At 43.6% G+C, this 15266-nt stretch overlaps 1 protein-coding gene across 1 annotated transcript in view; it reads right to left on the reverse strand.

Moving 5' to 3' along the window:
* Positions 1-15020, reverse strand: part of LOC311248477 (laminin subunit alpha-3-like) — a gene marked incomplete at both ends in the record, with an annotated part of 49425 nt that extends 34405 nt beyond the window's left edge. Inside the window, one exon of the mRNA XM_084339352.1 lies at positions 14903-15020. Coding sequence (XP_084195478.1) covers positions 14903-15020 — 118 coding nt within the window. The remainder of the gene's footprint in view (positions 1-14902) is intronic.
* Positions 15021-15266: the final 246 nt, after the last annotated feature.

Genomic DNA, 15266 nt, shown 5'->3' on the forward strand with positions numbered 1-15266 from the left:
ACCGGAGAGGACCGAGCCCCCCCGACCCTCCCTAATCGAGGGATACCCTCCCTATTGGAGGACGGGAGGGAGACGGATCCGACCGTGCGAAGAGGAACTCGAGCAACTCAACACACAGGGTGAGCAGACCGTGGCTTGACCCCATGACTACGCACACGCGCAACCCGCATGCCACCAGGGAACGAACGGAAGGAACAACCCTCGTTACTGCCCCCAAAAATCACGGAGTCAAGAGCAAACTCAACCCCGTGGCAAGGCCGTAGCAGCGGAGCGCGAAGGAAGACCCAGACCCCCTGAAGGGACTGGACCCCCTGGAAAAAAGGGGGCCCGGAGAGGTCAATGACGCCAGGCATCAAGACCTCACCAGGTGGTCACTTAGTGACACCGCCGCCCACATCGCCAGCGTATTCGGACAGGGCCCCTCCAAGAGCGGGCCCTTCCCCCCATTAGTACGCCGCCTGGCTGCAACACAGGCAGTCAGCATGGCCGTAACTTTGAAGCACTAAAAATGTTAACCATAACGGAAGCAGGCAGCGCACCGGGGAAACCAGGCAGCAGGCTGTAGACCCGAGCCTGGAGCACTGCGGACGAGACAGGCGCCAAAGGGGTCAACTGAAAACAGCACCCTGGCGGAAGGGGCGTATGCTGGCATTGTTGCGCACCACGACAAAGCCTCCATCAAAAAACCTCTACCCAGAGGGTCGAGGCAGAGAAGGCTGACATGATTGGCAGACGTCATGAACGTGCAGGGGCACACTCAACCAGGTAACCCGGGAGTTGACTCTGCTCCAACACACCAGGGAATCAACCACCCTCTTGGTACCACATACGGTGATTGTTCCTATAACCCCTCAAGAAAAAACTCCAAAACACACCTGCGGGTATACACCAGCTATACCGCAGTACAAGTGTTTCAGTTTCCAAAAAGGGTTATCCCAGGCCTACGGTTTCAACGAAACATTACTTCGGACCGGGCTCGGCGGCTCGGGAAGCACACAGGGTTACCAGAGGAGGTCCAGAAGACCACCCCAACAGCCCACTCTTCGCCATGCGTGAGAGAGGAGCGAAAGAAAAAGGAGAACCTGCCCCCTGATGATAGTGTCAGGTACAACATGTACCCAACAAAGGGTCTCCATAACGCCTAACCCTGTGACACCCGGGCCGACCCGGCATTTTTCCCCCCGAAAAAAGCACAAGTCCCTCAGGGTACTAGAACAGCAGATCTGCGTCCCCGGCGGGCAACGGGTTAACTGACCTGGACCAGCGTGACCAGAACCAGTCCCATGCCCTAACCACGCCGACATGCCCACTCCAGGAGAGGGGGTAGGTATGCGTGTCGATCTAAATCATGAAAAGAGGGCGCCACCCAGACGGTTCCATTTGTACTGCGCTCAGTGGCCCACCCCAAGGGCGTGAGACCCCTCTACCTATGTCCTGATCTATTCCGTTAACATCCCCCAGATATGAACGAGAATCCGTCGAGACCCAGTAACAGGCTCTCGGAAGAGGAAAAAATCCCCCATCCCAGTTGCCCTATAAAAACACTGTTTTAATAACAAGCAACCAAGGCGTACTAGCCTCCTGCATGATTCTTAACAGAAACACCCCGAGCCAGCACTATGTACGCGTCGAGACCCAAACACATCAATGGATAGTCTAACCAGACACCAGACATTGGTCCTTCAAGTCGCCTGGGAGAACGACAAGAAGTTTGACGTGCTTCATATTCTTCACTCTTTTTATTTATTAAAAAAGAAAGAAACACTGACTGACATGAATCCCACGTGACGCGGCAGAGGGTACATTTTTTTTACATTCTTACATCCCGCCACCCTCACCACAGAGGAGAGACGGGACTCCTCAGAGAGACTTCCCACGTGAGCCATAGATTGAAAAGTCACGGTAACATTGAGTCATGTGACCAACAGACTCAAGTTACACGTATATCGAGCGTAGTAGAACAGTAAGTTCCTACGCTCTGCCCCGACAACTTGACAACAACAGACCCTACATACGGGTCTAAAACTCATGGAAGCCGTCGTCCAATAGAAACGTGCTTAGTGATGTTTGCTATGACGGGGGGAAACCCAAGACTCAACCGTCTGTGATAGGTGCAGAGTCTGGGAAACCCTTCCCCCCCCCGTGCCAAGCTGCCTAACAGCTTGGCCCTGACCAAATGAAAAGAGAGTCCAATAAACCCCCTGACCAATCAGAAGAGGGAAGGAGGGGTTTATCCGGTACCCCCTCGCAAGCCCAACCCTTGCAATACGACAACAACAAACAGCCATAAGATACCTTAAGTAGCAAAATGCTAATGAACAGCGCAAGCTAATTCAATGCACGCTAGCCACAGACACATCTGTGAACAGGGTTTATAACAAGGCCAAGTTGTGTATGTGTGAACCCGACACCCGTATCCATGTTGTAAGACACAGAAATCTGATAGAGAGAGAGAGAGCGGCTGAGCCGCGGTACTTTTTCATAAGAGCATTACTGCAGACCAACACAATAGTGTTGCAGCTCAATATCACTGTTTAAGCAACAGGCCATCAGGCTGTTTAGCAGGCCATCAGGCTGCTAAACGAACAATAAACACTATGCAACAACCATCAAATGCACACAGCACACACACCCACACGCACACACTCACTCAAACAAACAACACACTGCAGCACCCACTCTCCACACTTTAGATCACACAAACACACTTTACACTTTATATTTATTGATAAAGGATTTGCACTACAACTCGTACACCTACTGTGAATTGTACCTAAATTGCACCTCGTCCCATTTCTGCCTTGCACTATATAGTATTGTATATTAGTACACTACACAGTATTGTATATTGTATGGTAACTACGTCTATTCTGCATCGAACATTGTACATATGTCTAAACTGAACACTGTGACCTCATTTTTTTACTTCTAATTTTACTATGTTATTTTATTTCATACTTATCTTGTCTTGCACAGTCTCTGGAGCGTAACAGTAAGAAGCATTTTGTATAAAAGTATTCTGTACTTCTGTATGACAAATATTAAAGAAACTTGAAACTTGAAACTTGAACAGAGCACACAACTAACCTCTACCTTTATGTGAAGATTCAGGTCGAGGCAGAAAAAACCTTTTTCTTTTTTTATACTTACATTTTTATTTCCAGTTTTTTTCTTTACAAACAAAACATCCACATACAATAATACAATTGGCGGTCAAAATTATAAACGACAGTACAATAGAATTCGATAGATAAGAACTAAAAGATATAGCTGATATTAGAAAAATTTATATCGAAATCGAATGACAAGTTGACCTAAAATAAATTCACTAAAGGGGAAAAGGAAAAAACACAGCTAAACAAAAACAAAGAAAAGAGAGAAACAATAAATAAATACAAAAAAATACAAAAAAAATACAAAAAAAGTGACATGGGTTCTTTGGTACCTTCATATTTTATTTTCGTTTCGTTTTTTCTTCTTGTCTCCTTTTCACTCTCCTGTGATGTCGTTTCTTTTTTTCCTATACTCTTCCCACTTCTCCCATTTTGATTCAAACTTCTCGTCTTGTAGCCTCAGCCTATATGTGATTCTCTCCATTTCCTGTATCCCACCCACTATCTCTGTCCATTGTTCCCTCGTCGGTGCTTCTACTCTATACCACATTTTCGTCAGTGCTTTCTTGGCTGCTACTAGTAATATCTTAATCAAGTATATATCTTTCCCCTGCATTCCTTCCTGTGTTAAGTTCCCTAAATACAATACTTGTCCTGTCTGGGGTATTTCATATCCTACTATTTCATTTATTATCCCTCCTATCTCTTCCCAATAGTTCTTTATTATCTGACATCCCCAGAATATGTGTGTGTGGTTTGCTATTTCCTGTCCACATTTTCTCCAGCATGGTTTCTGTGTTGGTGTATAGTTGCCCTGTATTTCTGGTGTTATAAAAAATCGAATTATGTTTTTCCACCCAAACTCCCTCCATATCCTTGACCCTGTGGTTGTGTGTTGTATCTTACATATGTTATACCATTCTTCTTCTGTTATCTCCGTTTCTAATTCCTTCTCCCACTTTTCCTTTATATATTTGGTTGTGATGTCCTTGCTGTCCATTATTGCCCGATATAGTGCTGATATCCCCCCCCCCTTCCTTCCTTCGTATTGAGTGTTAAAACTGAGAGTTAAGACTACTGTGAGAGTTAGACTGGGAGTGTTAAAACTGAGAGTTAATACTGTGAGAGTTATGGCTGTGAGAGGACTGTGAGAGTTAATACTGTGAGAGTTAAGACTGTGAGAGGACTGTGAGAGTTAAGACTGTGAGAGTTTAGACTGTGAGAGTTAAGGTGAGACACCCCAGGTGAATAGGCAAAAAAAATATTTGAATAGATATCACTATGAAACTTTCCCAGTTTGTTATGTACATAACAACTTAGAAAAAATTTATTGCAAGTTTTCTGAGATCTTATGTTTATGCAAAATAGGCATTACCTCATTAAATATGCACTAATTTGCATATGACGTTGGATGATGCCAGATTTTTTTTAATGGTTTCATTATGTTGACACATACTGTAACACAGTGAACTTTTTACAGAAGGGATTGTGGATATGTCTTTTTTATCATCCCGTGAATCAGGAAATGCTGACTACAGTCATAAAAAATCTATTTGCAATTTTTTTGGTCTAAATGTACTATAAATCAGGCTATGAATGATATATCAACAAACCCCTATGTAAAAGGATACAGGGTATATATAGGAAGAAATGTGGAATGTATGGTGTGTGTAGGTGCTATGGAATGGTACATGTCTACCAGTGGCGTCGTTAGCCCTGGGCTTCCGGGGCTTTAGCCCCGGATGTTTTTCTTCTAGCCCCGGATCTAAAAAAAATAAAAAATAAAAAATTGTTTACATTTTTCTTTCTTTTTTTTTGTCTTTTTTTTTAGATGTTTGGTATGTTAGTGTTTGGTATTTTTTGTTGGTTTTTAGTACTTTTAAACATTTTTAGTAAGTAGTTTTCATTTGATCCTATAATTTTTTCATTCACCGATTTGTGGACTTTTTTTTTAGTGTCCTGAAAGGCGCCTTATAAATCAAATGCATTATTATTATTATTATTATTATTATTATTATTATTATTATTATTATTATTATTATTATTATTATTATTATTATTATTATTATTATTATTATTATTATTATTATTATTATTATTATTATTATTATTATTATTATTATTATCATCCAGGAGGGAAAAGACACTTTGGATAGTAGGGACTGCATCTCTGCCTGTCCTGACCAGGGCCCCGTTCCCCGTACCTGGCTAACTGAGTTAGCCGGATAATTTTCAGCATAGCTTGACTTAAACCAGACCTTTCGGTTCCCCAAAGTCGGATTTTCTAAATCACCATGGTAACAGATCAGAAAGTTTGAACCTGGTCCGGAGCAGGGTTAAGTTCAGTTAGCTGGATGAACCATAGCCACGCCCTCGCAAAAAAATGCCAGCTCGCTTCCTGAAATATTTCTCACAGTCTAGATCCCATTATACCATTCTGAATTATGTTTTTGTGCTTCGTTTTCCTAGAGGGGGCTTTTGAAATGTATAATAATAGAACTAAATTTATGTTTTTGTGCTTCGTTTTCCTAGAGGGGGCTTTTGAAATGTATAATAATAGAACTAAATGCTGATAATAAATCATATTCAGCCTATAGATTTACTTTGTCCTAAATAAAATAATGCACGTCATATACGGTGCTCGGAGTCGCGATGCACGTTGCATGTGGTTATTTTAATAACGGCGCATTGCAAATGTGAATCCCGCGGGGATATTTTTAATGGATGAAACCTATCGGCCGTTTGGCTCTGATTAGTTTCATATATTCTCCGCTGTAGATTTGCTTAACGGAGCGCCTGGATTGTGTTTCATTCAAGCATAAAATTGAAGTGTCTATGCGTGGATTGTGGTTTTTGTGGATTATGAATTACGAGGAATCTGTTATGGTTTGTAACCGACCCCAATCGCACAACACAAGACAGGTATGAGAGTAAGCCAAAACAGGGCATTTATTTATTACATAACAAAAAGCGGCACGGTCCCTTTAAGGGAGAACAAAAAAACACTAGAGTCAGAGAAATATGGAAAATGCGGCACTGTGCCTTTAAGAGGCGAACAGGCTAAGGGACTAAGGCTAAGGGACAGGGCCAGGGATAAAAGTCAAGGACCAGGACCAGGGGCACTGGAGAGGGGGACAGGGACAGAGGCCCGGAGAGGCGGGCTGGAGACAGGGACAGAGAACAGGGTTAAGGCCTTGGACAGGGCGAGGGCCAGAGCTGCTTACAGGGATGAGGACAGGGTTCCGACGGCGGAGGCCTGGCGCGGGGACAGGGGCCCGACGGCGGAGGCCTGTCACGGGGACAGGGGCCCGACGGCGGAGGCCTGGTACGGAGACAGGGGCCCGACAGCGGAGGCCGGGGGGAAGAGGCGCCATCCTCCCGTGGAAATAGGGAGCGATGACGCGCCGGCTTGACGTCTGGAGTGGGAACACTGGAAAACCTCCCGTAGAGAATTAGAGAGCGAAGACGGTGTCCCACTCCAGGCACGGAGATCCTCTTCCTCCTCCTCGGGGGGGCCGGGCACGGAGACTTGACTTGACTTGAGACAGGGGCCCGACAGCGGAGGCCGGGGGGAAGAGGCGCCATCCTCCCGTGGAAATAGGGAGCGATGACGCGCCGGCATGACGTCTGGAGTGGGAACACCACTCCAGGCCTGGCACGGAGATCCTCCTCGGATGCTGCGCGCTGGCTTGACGTCTGGAGTGGGAACACTGGAAAACCTCCCGTAGAGAATTAGAGAGCGAAGACGGTGTCCCACTCCAGGCAAACGGCGACAGGTGGTGATGGCTGGCACGTCGTCTCACGCCGGAGACGCGGCAGGTGATGGTAACGTACAGGATGGTAACGTACAGAACTCCATGAACACAGAGTGTACACAGATACAGATACAGAACGAACACAGAGTCCAGAACACAGAACGACCCGACCAGGACTGGAAGGGAGGTCCAGGTATTTAAAGCCCTCTGGGGCGCTAATCATAAACTACGACAGCTGCGAAAGGTAGTCCAAGGGTGGGGGCTGGTGAAGAGTAGAGGAGAGTAAATCATCGCAAGGGTGGGGGCTGGTGAAGGAGAGTAGAACAGGGAAAACACAGGAAACAGGTCCAGGGACAGGCGAATCCTCACAGTACCTCCCCCTCCACGGGAGCCACCGGGCGACCCAAAAAATCAGACAGCTGGGCAGGGGATATGACAAAGCAACAAACAAAAAAAAACTGGGCCATGCTAGCAGGGGAAGCTACACCTAAAGTGGGGCTAGCAGAGGGACTGGGTAGCTGCCAGAGCATTGCTAGCTACAGGGCCTATGCTAGCTGTACTGCTACATTAGCATAGAGGCTGCGCTAGCTGCCGGAGCTAGGCTAGCAGACAGGGCTGGACTAGCAAAGGAGAACAAGCTAGCTGGAAGGACAGTCCTAGCTGTGGGGAACAGGGTAGCTAACAGGGGAGCTAACGAGGCTAACAGGGGAGCTAACAGGGGAACTAAAAGGGGCTAACTCACATACACTGTCTGTGCTGGCTGGGGTCGTCGACTGGTCGGGTCGTACTGTTATGGTTTGTAACCGACCCCAATCGCACAACACAAGACAGGTATGAGAGTAAGCCAAAACAGGGCATTTATTTATTACTAGTTGTTACGTACCAGGAGCTGATCACTCCTGTGTGACTGTGCAGGCAGGTGAGGGCTGCCAATTAGTGCTGATTGGTTACCTGCTGGGAGCTTTAAAGGCAGCCCTAGTAACACACATGCAGTGTCTGTGTTTGGAGGAAGAGCTGTCACATTCTTCTAGTCCTTGTCCGTTGGGTTGCATTAGTACCTTAGTTTACAGTTACATTAGTAGTTCCTTGAGATAGTAGCACTTTGAGTTAGAGCACGGGGTTTTGGTGTTGGTTTGCACATAGGTTGCGTGCCCATGAGCCAGGGTCGTATTACATAACAAAAAGCGGCACAGTCCCTTTAAGGGAGAACAAAAAAACACTAGAGTCAGAGAAATATGGAAAATGCGGCACTGTGCCTTTAAGAGGCGAACAGGCTAAGGGACTAAGGCTAAGGGACAGGGCCAGGGCTAAAAGTCAAGGACCAGGACCAGGGGCACTGGAGAGGGGGACAGGGACAGAGGCCCGGAGAGGCGGGCTGGAGACAGGGACAGAGAACAGGGTTAAGGCCTTGGACAGGGCGAGGGCCAGAGCTGCTTACAGGGATGAGGACAGGGTTCCGACGGCGGAGGCCTGGCGCGGGGACAGGGGCCCAACGGCGGAGGCCTGTCACGGGGACAGGGGCCCGACGGCGGAGGCCTGGTGCGGAGACAGGGGCCCGACAGCGGAGGCCGGGGGGAAGAGGCGCCATCCTCCCGTGGAAATAGGGAGCGATGACGCGCCGGCATGACGTCTGGAGTGGGAACACCACTCCAGGCCTGGCACGGAGATCCTCCTCGGATGCTGCAGACGGGCAGCACAGAACACAGGGGTCCCAGGGGACCGGGGCGAAGAGACGCATCCTCCCGTGGAAATAGGTAGCGATGCGCGCCGGCTTGACGTCTGGAGTGGGAACACTGGAAAACCTCCCGTAGAGAATTAGAGAGCGAAGACGGTGTCCCACTCCAGGCAAACGGCGACAGGTGGTGATGGCTGGCACGTCGTTTCACGCCGGAGACGCGGCAGGTGATGGTAACGTACAGGATGGTAAGGTACAGAACTCCATGAACACAGAGTGTACACAGATACAGATACAGAACGAACACAGAGTCCAGAACACAGAACGACCCGACCAGGACTGGAAGGGAGGTCCAGGTATTTAAAGCCCTCTGGGGCGCTAATCATAAACTACGACAGCTGCGAAAGGTAGTCCAAGGGTGGGGGCTGGTGAAGAGTAGAGGAGAGTAAATCATCGTAAGGGTGGGGGCTGGTGAAGGAGAGTAGAACAGGGAAAACACAGGAAACAGGTCCAGGGACAGGCGAATCCTCACAGAATCTAAGGATTGTTGAATTGTATCATCACTCACACGTTATTGTGATATTGTAACTGGGATTAAAATGTCTGATGAGATGCGCTGTTTGACGGATTTGAGCAATTGAATGAGCCGTTGACGTCACATTAATGCATTTGAGAATAAAGAGATAAAACTTCATTCAAAAGAAAAATATTCGAAACACGGGTCTCTTGTCCATTGACGGATACACAATTGATATATCCCGTCTGGCACAGTGGTGCAACGGCTAGTGCTCACTCCTGTCAAGCGGACGACCCTAGTTCGAAACCCTGTGTTTCCAATATAATTTTTTTGGAATATAATATTAATGAATATATGCAAAAGTAGCCTAGTTTTAAGTTAAAATATTATAAATCTACATGCATTGACGATGTCATTCTTTATATAGCTCTCAATGTGCACCAAATTGAAGTATTTACATTGCAAAAAGAAAAAAGAAACTAGAAGAAGGGGGATTCGAACGCGGGTCGTCCGCGTGAAAGGCATAAGGACCAACCGTCACACCACAGTGCAGATATATAAAACATCCACCATACACCCATCAATGGATAAGAGAGCCGTATCGTTATTCTGAAAGAGTTGAACTAATTATTTTCGCTAGCAAGATCTCATTTGATTATTCAATCCATAAGCCTACTGCCAGCAGACACGTTTAAAGAAATATAATCTGATTGATTGGGGTAATGAGGGACTTAAAATTTGCCTATAGATTATGCATTTAACTTGTCGGCGAGGCTATTGAGCGTACTGCATTGTACCCATTCTGCAATCTGTTAATAAAGTTTTAAATCAATCAATCAATCAATGCCGTTAGAAAATCAGGATTTCTGCTATCGACATCTGCTGTCTTTTCAGCTGAAGCGGCCGCGCGCAATTATCCTGAGTCTCAAGTCTGGTTCAAATGAACAAGACTGAATCAGCGTTCGAGGAACAGGAAAATCCCGGATTCAAACATCGGGTTAATTGAATCTGGATAATGGGACTCTTGATCTACTTAGTTGAACCAGGTACGGGGAATAGGGCCCAGGAAACACTTTGCAACTGTGATCTCCTCTGGCAATAGTTGGATATTGTAATGTGTGGCGAGGGGTTGCAGCAATTCCACTGAGAGAAACTGGTCTCAGGCTGGATAACATGCCTGTATGCCTCTCATAAGTTGTTATCCAACTCATGAGAACCTGCTATCAAGCTCTTGCAGCATTCTGTCGACGACTGGATAGAACAGTCTCTGTCTCAGCTGATCTCCTGAGCTGAGGTCTGAGCTTGTGCCACAAGATGACTCAACTACATACTCGTCCATCCTTTTCTGCTTCGTCCTTTGGCTGGTAGTATGTTCCTCAATCCAAAGGCCATTACATATGGCCTTTGTCCTGTCATACATGTCCACTGCCATCTCTGAGGTGCGATAACCTTTGAGTGTGTCCTGCACTGTGCTTTTAAATAGTACAGATATTGAAGATGTGCACTTTAACGCAGCAGCACCTGGAGCCATCCATACCCATGTCCAGTGTCCTATAATAAGCTTTAATCGAACCTCGGATAGTCCGGTTGGTTTGGGGTGGTGTGAAAGCTCATTCACTCTTGCAAGTGAACCCTGCTGCGGTTCATTTGAGATGTGAATGCAAAGCGGACCAAAGGCAGGAAAAGACCCAACAATCTAATATTTTTTTTATGAGAAGACTGAAACATATGTATATAATGAAACACACAATACAGTTTTTTTTCGATTGCCTAAGCATGATTTTGAAAACGGGGCCCGGTGTTTCAAAACACACAATTAGCACAACCACACACACAATTATCAGAACACCTCAGATCCTTTGCTAAATTAAACACTTGTCAAAACCATACACTAATTTATAAAAACTACATTTTGTTACCATATGAAACACACATTTCATATGACTTAATTCTGTTTGAACCAGTTACACACACTGCTGTGCTTAACCTAAAACACATTTAGCAATTCTACTTCTCAGTGATTAGAGTACTGTAAGTGAAGTACGCAGAGAATGGGCAAATATACAATAAATTCACCAAACACTACACAAGACCAATGCTGTAGACTGATGAAAATATAATTTATTTATCTACATATACCCAAACCAATGATGCAGACTGATGAAAAAAATTATATATATAACCATAACCAAATCAGTCAACATTTCAACATGGAGAATCACAACAATACATGTCCCAGTTTTCATGCTACTATGTGCATAACACTGTAAGCTCAGCAAATATCAGACAAACATAAAATACTGTATCCAGTACAGGTTAAAATTACAGTAAAACTATTTTTTTTTTTATTTAAACAGAAAATACTAGACATTATCTCTTTGCCTAGCTGGATCTGGCAAGATAATTTTTTGTTGTGATTCTCCATGTTGACATGTTGACTGATTTGGGAAAATGGGAGAAAATGTATATTTTCATCAGTCTGCATCATTGGTTGTCTTGTGTAGTGTTTGGTGAATGTATTGTATATTTTCACGTTCTCTGTGTACAGTACTTCACTCTCCTTCCATTTTGGTTGAAGACAGGTGAACTCACCTGCTGCATTTTTATAGTGCTTAAACCTGATTGGTGTATCTACAATTAAGCAATGGTGTGTTTGTGCATCTGATGGCTGTGTTTAACCAATTGGCTGATATGTGTGGTAATTTGACATTCTGTGTCTAATGTAATGCAAGTGTGTTTAGTGTTTTGCAAATCACTGTGTGTATTGTTTTGCAAAAAGTGAGGCTGACATTGTAGGGGTGCAAATCTGGGCCTATATTTTGCTCCTTGAGTGTAAGGTTTTGATAATTGTGTAATACTTTTGATTTGAGTGTTTATGCAATTGAAGAAAACTGTAAAGACTAGAGATGAACTGTTTATTTATTTTGTACATAGGCTGTGCATATGTTTGTTTGTTTGTTTGTTTATTTGCTTATGTGTTTTATTTTGTTATTGGTGTATATGTGTATGTATGTACAGTATATGTATATATATATATATATATATATATATATATATATATATATATATATATATATATATATGTGTATATATATATGTGTATATATGTATATTTGTACTCCTGTTGGGGCTTCTTGGACCAGATCAATGTTTTATCTGGCTAAATAAATAAATAAATAAGAAACTGATGATTTGGTCCTGTTAACTTTGAATTTTCTATGGGGACTGCCCAGATCCCTCTCATGGACCTGGACCTCACTTTGAGAACCTCTAATGATTCTAGTTATTCAGTATTCATCTCTTATTACTCTAAAATTGCGTATTTCTGTGTTTAAAAAAAAGAAGAAAAAAAGGGGGGGGGGTTAACGTTTTGGGAAAACGCCTTCAGAGTTCTGTATTGTAAAATGCCATAATTTCTTTTAAACAGCTATTTACAAACACAATACCTAATCAAACCATTAGTAATTGACAACCTAAACACATGCCTGATAACTGAATAATAATAATAATAATAATAATAATGATGTTATTGAACTGAACAGAACTACACACAGGCTACAAACAGTGTAGTAACAGTGTAGTACAGTGTAGTACCCCCTAATAGGCAAAACATATTTGAATAGATATCACTATGAAACTTTCCAAGTTTGTTATGTACATATAAACTAAGAAAAAATATATAGCAAGTTTTCAGAATTTTATGTTTATATATGCAAATGAGGCACTTCCCCATTAACACTTTGAGTGCCGACGACGTGTATTGTCGTCTTATCATGCCCCCCGTTGAGTGCCGACGACGTGAATTGTCTTTGATTTTTTTATTAGCGATCTGAATTCATATTTCATCAACCGAGTCTCCCGTTGGTACAGCAGACCCTAGGAGCTCAGATGGGAAAATACCGCCCCCTATCGTCTATCCCTGTGTAACTGCAGGCCATTCGATTATACTGGGAGATCCCTGTGGGGGGAGCCTACTGGCTCCATTATGCTGGCGATGGATCTGATGATGAGGGAAGTGATCGCGAGTTGGAAAGCAGCGTGGAATATATATTTACAGCAGCCAATAATCAATCAATAAACGCGATCGATATTTGGAATGGCGATCAGGAATTGGAATAATCTTTTTGGAGAACATCTGATCTAAGGTAAGGAGTCTATGTTACCAGTTTTAGGATAATCAGAGCTGTATTCACTGAGATATCAGCATGTGCCGTGTGTGTATGTGTGTGTGTGTGTGTGTGTGTGTGTGTGTGTGTGTGTGTGTGTGTGTGTGTGTGTGTGTGTGTGTGTGTGAAAACTATTCATAAATAGGCCAACAAATGACAACGTGTCTAGTGTATTCGAGAATATTCCAATAAATGCCGTTTATGGGGGAATCTTTAAATTTTCCGAAAATTTTTGAGAGAACGATAGCTTTTCGAAATGCTATAAAAAGGATATGAACCGATTAAAAAAACAATCCGTTTCGACAATGTTGACTGCAAACAAGTAATTGATAAGCGAGGGGCAGATTAGACACATAGCCATAATTTAAAACATAGATTATGCGTTTTTAACGCTAACATTGAAGTGGATGATGGCATTCAAGGGGGGAAAAAGGAAAACAAGGCCGGCACTGATAGTGTTAAATATGTGCACATTTATGGATGCAATAAAGCAAAATGAAGTAAAATAAACAACTAAATGTGTGTTATTGACGTTTTCTAGTTTCATAGAAGACATGTTTAGGAAGCAAAGTATAACAAAATCTCAAAATCAACCAAAAAAATGATATTTGCCTATTCACCTGGGGTGTCTCGCCTTAAGACTGTGAGAGGACTGTGAGAGTTAATACTGTGAGAGTTAAGACTGTAAGAGTTAAGACTGAGAGAGTTAAGACTGAGAGAATTAAGACTGTAATAATAATAAACTGTATTTGTATAGCACCTTTCATACATGAATTGCAGCTCAAAGTGCTTCACAGCAGTAAAAAAGTGCAGACATAAAATAAGTATAAAATGAGCAAAATAGACAAGGTCAAGGTAAGGCATAGAGCATTGAATCACATTGTTTTTCACATTAGGATCTGACATCTTAATATAGGCGTCTTTGTTTACGGTTTGATTCTATGGACATTTTTAAATAGACAGTAATAAAAGAGTAAAATTGTGCAATAGTGCAGTGCAATAATAGTTAAGTCAGTTAACTCACTTAAATATTTCTACCAAAAACTTAAACCAATTAAATGAAACATAAAGTGCCTGCCGCCACCTTAGCTCCAGAAAGGTTACAGTATATATTTTCTGCCATTCATTTATTTTACATATAAATTTAATAAAAGCTAGCTACACATCACAAACTCAATTGCCCTATATCGACCAGTGTACTCTGTCAGGATGTTATATAATTTGTAACTACAGTTAGAAAAGGGGATTAGCCTGAATTTAAAAAAAAGGGGGGGGGAAAGGGGATTAGCCTAAACAAATGTTTTGCCATTCCCCCTCACCCTTCCACACCCTTCCACACACGCACGCACACGCATGCACACACACACACACACACACACACACACACACACACACACACACACACACACACACACACACACACACACACACACGCGCACACACACACACACACATACACACACACACACACACACACACACACACACAGTCTCACGTGTCAGTTAAGTTGGAAATCTGAACAGTGCAGCAACAACTTTGTCTGCCCAACAAAGGCAGGCCAGTGCATCCATTGGAAGATATATAAGGCCAGTGTAAAGCATTGTAATATACATGTTATGTGTTGTATATTCCAACATATTGTACAGTGAAATTGAAATGTTTACATTCAAACTTACGTGCAAAATACTGCCAGGGGATGTAGGTCCTCCCATGGTCCACGGACCGCTCCAGGACCCAGAGGTCAGGGCGAGGAGAGTTGGCAAACTTGATGAGGATATAAGCCACATGGAAGAGCTGAAACCAAGAGCACAATGACCAAAGTCAACAAACGCACTCTGAATGGATTTGGACCAACGTTTTCGATTCAAAGTTTCCTGTGCCACACACGCACGCACGCATGCACGCGCACACACACACACACACCATCAACCCCAGTCTCAGCAGGCAAGCTCAGACAATACTCCATTTCCTCTCTATGAAAGCGAAAACAACCATATAAATATCTACATGAATAAGCGAACTCTGCTCAAGTCCATAACA

This window comes from Notolepis coatsorum, assembly GCF_963971535.1.
Source record: "Notolepis coatsorum genome assembly, contig: SCAFFOLD_1242, whole genome shotgun sequence".
Classification (NCBI taxonomy): Eukaryota; Metazoa; Chordata; class Actinopteri; order Aulopiformes; family Paralepididae; genus Notolepis; species Notolepis coatsorum.